General features: G+C 30.1%; 1 protein-coding gene and 1 non-coding gene across 2 annotated transcripts; one reads left to right on the forward strand and one right to left on the reverse strand.

Moving 5' to 3' along the window:
* Positions 1-336: 336 nt before the first annotated feature.
* On the reverse strand, positions 337-3,081 carry LOC113399482 (uncharacterized). Its single transcript, XM_026638633.2, has 3 exons — positions 2,096-3,081; positions 1,396-1,529; positions 337-567 (listed from the first exon to the last, which is right to left on the reverse strand). Exons 1-3 carry the CDS (start codon positions 2,890-2,892, stop codon positions 383-385), a joined length of 1,116 nt encoding a protein of 371 aa, XP_026494418.2. The 5' UTR covers positions 2,893-3,081; the 3' UTR covers positions 337-382.
* Positions 3,082-3,645: 564 nt separating this feature from the next.
* On the forward strand, positions 3,646-3,764 carry LOC113400302 (5S ribosomal RNA). The gene has a single exon (XR_003369053.1). It is a non-coding gene; the product is annotated as a 5S ribosomal RNA (ribosomal RNA).
* Positions 3,765-9,606: the final 5,842 nt, after the last annotated feature.

The raw sequence follows: 9,606 nt of genomic DNA on the forward strand, positions 1-9,606 counted from the left end.
TTTTTTCATTATCTGTGGTTTCGCAATATTATAGATAAATAATAACTACCAAACCAACCACTTTTTAATTGAGGTTATTTCGAGTAGTGCAATTATTGCATCAGAGGTTCGGCAAATATATCTTACTTTCAAACTAGGTGGAGAAAAATAAACATTAAACTATTACATCCTTCTTAGAAATAAAATAAATAAAAACTGTTGCATAAAATTCAAAACAAAGGCAATTAAAAGGCTAGTTTACTAAGCCACTGGATTGACTCACCATAGACAAATTATTTCCAAAAGGAAAAAGCAAGTAAAACAATATGAATTTCAATATTTTATATTAACTATTCTAATACTATTTACATTTTTTTTCGCACACAATGTACAAAAGTGTACATTAAAACTTCAGTGTAAAGTTCTTCGATTCTGGTCTTCTTGATTTATCGTCTGGTTTATCCTGGATCTGATTGGTATTTATTAGCATTTTAATGTATCTGCCTTGCTGATTGGATGGTAAAGATATACCCAGTGTTTGACAGTTCCGTATTATTTCAGTGCATCCTCGTAAATCTCTATTTCTTACTGTAGAAAAGGAAAAAAAAATGGTATAATTGTACATATTGGTAATAAACTGAAGTTGCGAATTATTCGTAATTTTATTTAATGATATAATATTCATATTTATATCTCTACTTTACAAACACAAGAATTTATGCAAGTTGAATTTATGCAAGTTAAATTTTAACTAAGAACATTTGTATGTATATTAACTCTTTGGACATTGTTCTTCTTCATTATTTTTTATTTTTCTATCTTGACACATAAAAATATCTTGTGTTTCTGTGTATGTAACTACACCTCCTAACATGTCTAACTAGTAAGTCTTTAATAGTTGGACAAATTCAAATACGATTTATTTGTGTGTATTTGAGACAGCAATTAGTCTCTGGGTGGTTTAAATTGGATCAGACAGATTAAGCTGCTATAAGGAATGGTTAGTTAGTATATGATTTATTTGAATTTTTAACAATATATTCATAGCCTTGTAAGCTACTTTTAAGGTATAACAAAAATATTTTCACTTGTTTAACCAATAAAATTAAATAAGCATTATATTAAAATTGAACAATCTATCATATTGTTTCAGTTGCACAATATTCCTGTGTATACTCAGATATCATCAAGATTATTGTACTAACTGTACAATCAACTTAAGTAAAAGCTTTTAATCTCAATTTCTTTCTTTAATGCCACAGATTACAAATATAAAATCAATTTAAAAAAAAATGTCAAAACTAGGGATATGAATAGATTGTAAGTATCCATTTTTTTAGAATAATTGAATAAAATTAATATCACAAAGTAGTTATTGCTAAAATATATTTATACCTGAGCTATATACAAACTTACATTTGTAGGAGAATAATATTTGCAGGACATTAGCATATTCATCCATCATCTTATACTTCAGAAGACTCTGCAACAATCTTATCACAGCATCCTCATTGTATTCTCGCAGTATATTGATACTGAGTATTGTAGCTCTATAATTGAAAAATAACAGATTAAAAATTGTTAATTTTTTTTTCAATGAATACAATAATATAGTATTTAAAGAGGATTTACTTAATCAGTGTTCAAAGGTTATCATTATCTATCTAATCATTATCTATTAAATATTAAAAGACTACAAGATCCAATGCAAGCTATAAGCTAGTGTCTAGAGTCTCAGTCTGCCTTAGATATTCTTTATGATGTAGGTAGTTTAGATATAGGTAAATGGACACTGGTTGGTAAATGGTCACCACTACCTATGGTGCTATGGCACCATGAGAAATTTTAAACATTCTTTCATATTACCAATGCCCCACTAACCTTGGGAACTTAGAAGTTATGTCCCTTCTGCCTGTAGTTATACTGGCTCACATGGAGCACTAAGATATAAAGTATAGCTGTTTGTAGAATATACGCTGAATAGGTGATATGGACCCAGACGGGATTACACAAAACCATAAGTTACTATAAGTTAATAAGATAAACAACTTTTAAGGAATTTAAAAAGAAAATATCTTTGTACTTATATATATTTATAAACTTTAAAATGACTTACTTCTCTTTTACAATGTCTTGCAGTACCTTACTTGACTCTAATAAGTTTTCGGATGCCATTTGATCAGAAAACCATGAGCTTGACCAACAAATATGCCAAAAGCATATAAGCGGGTAGTTGTCATTCCATGTATCACTAAATTCCAAAACATATTTCCTAAATATCACATTGGACGCTTCGGATCTATTCTGTACCGAATCATATATCAGTTCTCTAAAAATAATCCTATAAAAATTTCTCAGACCTTCGTATTTCGTGTATGCTTGCTTTAATACCGACAGACCTTTATCTGAATTTCCTTTCATGCACTGAGCCTTCGCTACGTAATGAAGGAATTCACCATTTCTTTTATACAAGTCAGGATTTAGGGTGCGACAGTAAATTTGGAGGAATTCCACCACATCTAGTTTACCAGTTAAACTGTAATGTCTGAACAGTTGCTTCAGCAAATTGTCATGTAATAACTTTCTCATATTTAAACAATCTTTCATAATTTCTATAAGTTGTTTGTCTTTATTCTTTGATTGAAGATCACGTAAATCATTTTCAATTTCTTCAATAGTCATTTTCTTAACGTCAACCGTTTTTGAACCCTCTATTCCCATAAAATATCTCAAACTACAATCATACTTGAAATGAGGTCTGTCTTTGGATTTCTGTTTTGGAAAAGGTTCATTAGCAAATAAATCAAAACTATCTATTGTAGTTGCATAGTTTAAGGTCAATGAATATTGAACGAGTTTTTGAACGTGAAATAAAAGACGAAAATATTTACTTGATTCTCTGATGTGTTGCATTGTTGATAAAAATATTGTAAATTTTAAGGATTCTGTCAAACTTCTATCAGCTTTAAAACATAGTTTATACTTAAAATAGCATTTTAATAGTATGCCTTTTGCATCATTTTTAATTTGATCACAATTACATTATTAATAGGTTGGGATTTGTATATAAATATTTTTTAAATTGAGGTTATAGATAATATATTGGTCTTGACACTGACAGTACTAATGAGTGCTAAGATTTAAATAAATATAAATTTTTAAAATAAAAAAATATTTATATTAGTATTTTAAAACGAATGACATTTTATAAATTTGAATTATTATTATATTATATTTATGGTGTGGAAGCTAGCGACATCTACGGTCCAATAGCTGTATTATTACAAACATATAGTGCTATCTTTCATGCCAGTAAACAATAGATGGTGCGAATAACTGGTATTCTGTTGTTATTACCTCAGTGTATTGGTCAGTGACTGGTGTATTTTTGTTATATTTCATTTAATATTAAATTGAGACTGATAGAATATATATCTTTCCAAAAAACGACTAAAACTACGATAATGTGAAACTTACAAATAAAAAAAGCTGCTAGCATTCTTACTACCATTTGAACCACGCGGTCATCATTTGTACAGTAACTGTTTTGAATTTTTATTGATATATGATTGAGGTCTTAATCTTAATTTGTCTTACGTAAATAAATAATAAAAAAATACAATATCTCGGGAAAAAAGAATGTTCAAGTAATTGACATTATCGAATGCCAACGTCCATACCATGTTGAAAACACCGGTTCTCGTCTGATCACCGAAGTTAAGCAACATCGGGCGCGTTCAGTACTTGGATGGGTGACCGCCTGGGAACACCGCGTGTCGTTGGCCTTTTTTGTATTTTTTATCCAACGAAATTAATTAACTTCTCCATATTTTCAGATATATCACATATTCTCGAAGTTGTATTTATAATGTTGTTTATACGTCTCACTTCTTGTCCGAATATAAGATATACAATAAATATATTATTTACATTAAACAGGTAATAAAATATTTATTTAAATTGTGTATCTTAAATAAAATCCTTAACAATTCTATGCGTGGAACGGATTACAGATTTTATCTTCATGTCATGTAACACGTTTTTTTTTTCGGATATTAAAGGTAATCGCCGACAATCGCCTGTCGATTAACATGCTGCTATTAGTCGTTGATGCCAAGCTCACAGCGGGTGGTGACATCGAAGTTCGGACACTGGCATTACAATGCTTCGCCACGATACTGTAATAGTCCTGTTAAAGATATTTTAAGCCAATACTTAAGTGTTCCGTACGTAGAAAAAAGTCATTGTTAGTGTATCTTTATCAGTTAATTTTAGATGACATTTCTGATATACTCATTACAATAATTAATAAAACAATTTTAAATATTATTTTCGTAATGTTGTAGGTACCTATCTAATTCAACAATATTCAAATGTCAAATTAAAAAAATAGTAAACTATGTTCTATATTTTTAAAATGTTATTTTTAGAAGTTAATTTGGCATTTTTATAATTGGAGTTGTTTCTTATTTTTTAATACCATCGCTATATCCAAACGACTTGTTTTTTTTTAATCTAGAAACCTGTGCTAAAATTCAAACAGTCTTATAATTAAAATATTAAAAAAAAAATAGTATGTAGTTGTTTCGTACTTGGAGAAAAAAGTAATATAATTTATTTGAAGATAATAAAATTAATATTATCTACTATCATGTAGCAGAAATATATTGAATAACTTAGATTTAAAATTGAGTCTAAAATAAGTTAAACTGAAATTAATAAGCGAATTTTAATATAATGATTGAATGCGAACAACTCCGGGATAGCAATTGTCATGTTCTCAATTTGAGTTCAATACTCATCTTCAAAAAAAACATCATAAGGAAACCCACATGTATTGGATGAAAATCTGCAGCTTATGCATTCAACAACCCATTGGAACAGCGTGGACATAACCTCCAAACACACACACACATATCACACTCGCTTCACACAAACACCAGTACTTTTTAATAATTATTATTATTTTAGTTATCTCAAAATGAACGGAGGCCTAAGTCGAGCGGTGAGACATTTACAGGCTGTTACTGTTCATATTAAATAAACATTATATTTTCATAATCGCCATCGCCATAATAATCTCTTCACAAATGTAGAATACATATTATTAAAATACAATTACATTATCTTCCATTATTATATTAACTTAGTTAAGCTTTTGAGTGAGTGTTAACTCTACCCACACCCTTTTAACTCAATTCAGTATTAATTAATGTTGCAATTAGTCAAATTAAAATAGTATTAATACTTTCCTGGCGTTACTAAGGAATCATTAGAAGCCGAAAAATTTTAAACCACCATCATAAGCGGACAGCTCTTTTCTACAAGTGTGTTTATAGGTGGAGATCCTCGTTAGGTTGTCATGATGCAGCATCTTTTGAACGGTGTGTGCCCGCAGACAGAAAGAACTCTTTAATCGAATGAGTTATGCCTCGTTTCTACAAAAGCCGTTGACTGTTGACAATTTACTATATGAGTAAAATGTTAACTGGAATTATTGTTTAAATGTCTTTATTGTTTAAGTGGGTGTCACGAATTGATTATGTTTAAGATATACGCATTATATCTTCATTAGTGCGGGTTATTTATTTATATAATAAGTAGCTTTAATCGCGACCTTCAGCGCGTGGATTTAGTTTTGTGACAAATATTTTGTTATCTTCATGGGTTGAATTTTAAATTATAGATATAAAATGAAATAAAAATATTTTGATCCCACGGCGCACATATCAGTATTTTTGAATCTATGTTCAAATTAATTAATATTTTCTTCATGGTAAAGAAAAATCTCGTAAGGAAAATTCTGATGAAGATGTGTGAAATTTTTGAGTTAACAAGAGTGATGTGCCCAACTGTATGAGCAGCCCAACCTTATGAGCAGAGATGATATTATTATTATTTAGGTATGGCAGACCATCGTAAAATTGAAATTTGTGATCTTAATGTATTATTACTTAAAACTCATACTAACTCACATCCCCTTTTAAAGCCGTTTTTGTGTTCTGTTTTTCTTAATAATATATAGTCTTAACTATTAAATCAATAGAATTGTCTCTTCAAATAATAAGAAATCTATCGAATTCTATCCCATTTTGCTCCTATTACAGTAATGTATATATCAATGAACTTAACAGTTTATTTATAAATTAAAATGCAATTATCTTGATTCCTTTTACAGACTTGTGATAACAGCTTTATTTAATTTTGTTTAAGTCAGTTAATCTCAAAATATCTTGAAGGAAGTCCGCTTTAAGCTTAATTTCGTTTATATAATCCTCATTGTATTCAACTATTTTAATCCTTTCCGATCGTTTACAGCGCTGAAACTGTCACAATACTATTAAAGAATGGGTAAGATATTCACAATGGTCTGTCGTTATCGATAGAATCTGAAACGTTGAATGGTATCGATTATCGATCAAACAGTATGTTGTGTTACCCTCATTGTCCTGTCTACACCCCTATTGGATGAATCTAAACTAGGCGTGGATATCAAACAATGGTCTTTATTCCACGCTTGTCTAGCCGCGACATTATCCTATCTAGAGATTTTGTTACGATTATGTCTGTCTAATACCGGCGCGCGGCGAGACTCACACGCGTTGCTGGTAACTTTGAATATCTTAAGGACCTTCGGCTACGGATATATTTTTTCTTCTTTTTAGTTATTATTTTATATATTATACCTAAGGTATATCACTCAAAATAACTTATTTTGCTATAAAAACGTATACGTGAAATTTAAAATGTCGTCAGTTTAGTGTGATCAATAAGAAACATATTTTCTTTATTTATTTTCTTTATGAACGAAAATTAAACTGGAAACATTCAAATACGATTTTTTTAAAATGAAAACAGTGTTATATTTAGCAATGATATAACGTTACAAATATTCGAGAAAGTAATAGGCACTGAGATTTTATCATTCAAAAACTTCAAATAAAACATGATACTTAAATGTTAAAGAAATTATCTATCTTTTGTGAAAAATCTTCAAGGAGAATGCAAAACGGTATAACGATCGTGACGTGTCATAAATCAGAATCGATCGGACTGTCGTGTGGGACCTTAGAATAATTAATTTAGAAATGCAACACAGTACAGTACAATCACACACATTCAAAATCAAAAATGTATGATAAATACACCTACTCTCCTAGCTGCCTTAATCAAAAATGGTGTAGTTTTTAACAGACTGTGAGCCACCTGACCAAAAATTGTTTTCAATTACAAAACTAACAACAGCCTTAATACTGTCGCTTTATACAATTAATTAAGTTAAAAAATGATAAAAATATTTCTTTACATTTTACGATTCAATTTATCAAAAAATATATTGCTAAAACGACAAAAAATACTTAAATGTTTTAATTGTTTGCTTTCGATTAGTTTGAAATGAAAATATTTTTAGAATTGGATCAATAGTTCCAGCTCTAACCCATACAAACAAACAAACAAATTTATAATATTAACATCATATGTAGATAGGTTATATTATGCAGTAGTTTTTCGGACTGAAACCATTTCTAAACGAGTAGTTCGTCTAAGGTTCGTAACATCGTGAATTCTTATTATTATCTCACTGGCCATCAGGTCAATGGAAATATCACTTTTGTGGCAGATGATTTGCAGGTAACGGATATTAAACAAGATAAGTCGACTCCACTGCTTACTTTTTTATACAATAGTTAAGCGATCGGACAAGTGGGCACCCGATGACCACAACTGCCCAATACGCTGTAAGAAACATTAGACTTCCTATACGTACATGGCAAATGCGCTACAAGGAAGGTTTGGAGGTTACTTCACGATGCTTCACTGGGGTTAGGAGATAAATGTGTAACATAATATCCGACATGATGGTGACCAATTTGGATCAACTTCAACAGCAAACAACGTACCTCTGATAGTTCACAAGTGTGTCCACAGACGCAGGTGCACTCTCTGTTCCCTCACGCTTATAATTCGTTGGGACGGCAAATCAGACACTACCGAAAAGGGGCTCAGGCGCAGGACCAACGACTTTACGTACTTTCCGAGGCACGGGATCGTACAGACTTCCAACTTCCAGACCCCGGGCTGTTACTGAAAATATTTCACTAGAAAAACCAAATAACCCGGTAACCTGAATATTACAGAAAAAATAAACACTATGAATTCTATTTATTTATGTTCCAAAGTTAGTTTAAGTTACGTTTTGACTAATTATGACTATTAATTATAATATTATTAAGTGAATAATATAGTGATTCGGTGTCGGATATTCATAATTTGTCGCTTTTCTCAGTAATCGGCGACCATATAGGCTTAGTAATAACTAGACTTGTTAAATTATTATTAATGGTATATATAATTTTCTGCGCACTTGATTTTTGAGATATTGAAAGTTTTATATTCTTTTATTTGTGTAATACTCCTTGTATTACATAAATAAAATAATAATTATTAGGTTACGATTCTGTCTAGTAATTTCGATTTTTGAATATTAATAAGTTCAAAAGACTTTGTATGCTTATAATTTAAAAAAATATATTAAAATTTAATATATCAGAAACTTCTCAGCAAGAAAATGTATTTTATGTATTAATATAATAATATTATAATTCGAAAATAACTCTATCTGTCTGTCTGTTGTACCTCCACGACCAAACCAATGTGGGACATAGGTTGTATACCTAAAATGCTACAACGGAATACACCCCCTCCCCTTTAACATGCACGCGAAGCGTATTTAGAAACGTTTCGCAATTCCGGGAATTTACATTCGCTTTTACATTTGCTTTCGTTGCATCAATATAATGTTTCGTGCGCTCCACCTGTATTTTGTTTTATTATCTGTAAGTGTCAAAATCAATTTTATAAATTTGCAAATATTTTTGACACATTAGGTTTTCTAGATAAGTGCATGTGTGGATGACGGAAAATTTACGAATACACTAAGCTAAGCTAAGTGAAGTTCCGTTATATTAATCCTTGCAATACATTTAATATATAAAGTACAGTATATAAAGGAAACACTAGATTAAATCCAATTGCACCCATTATTTAAATGTATGTCTCTTAAATGATTGTTAAAGGAAAGCCGCTGAGTTTGCTAACTACGTATTTGTAAATCACATTCTTTTGTTAGATAATATATTAAACATTTTTATTTAGACAAAATACCGCATTCCATCTCGAAAGCTGAATTTTTATTACATTGAATAAATATTTTAAATTCCATGATTGATGATAATTAATCCGACAGAATTATCAAAAGATCGCAATAAATTACTGAACTCTGATACTATCTCTACATCACCGTATTTGTGCGTATAAGCGGAAATGTCTAGGTTATAAATCAACTCCTAACAAGACAACAATTAGCTAATAGCAAAGTTATGGATCAGTTCAGAGATAAAATATATTATCATTAACGATACCCTGCTGCGACGTGATGAAAGGAGATTGAAGAGGAAATGCAAAAAATCGGCAAAGCTGCTGTAGCTATTCAAAACATTTATACTCTGTGATATATTCAACAGACTAAAAATAAAATTTATTTCTTTTAAATATCGAATTATTCCAATTTTGAAAAACAAATTGCAATAAACAATATTGTTACAATATGTGAAAGGAATCCAAACG

The sequence above is a fragment of the Vanessa tameamea genome, chromosome 18, assembly GCF_037043105.1.
Source record: "Vanessa tameamea isolate UH-Manoa-2023 chromosome 18, ilVanTame1 primary haplotype, whole genome shotgun sequence".
Classification (NCBI taxonomy): Eukaryota; Metazoa; Arthropoda; class Insecta; order Lepidoptera; family Nymphalidae; genus Vanessa; species Vanessa tameamea.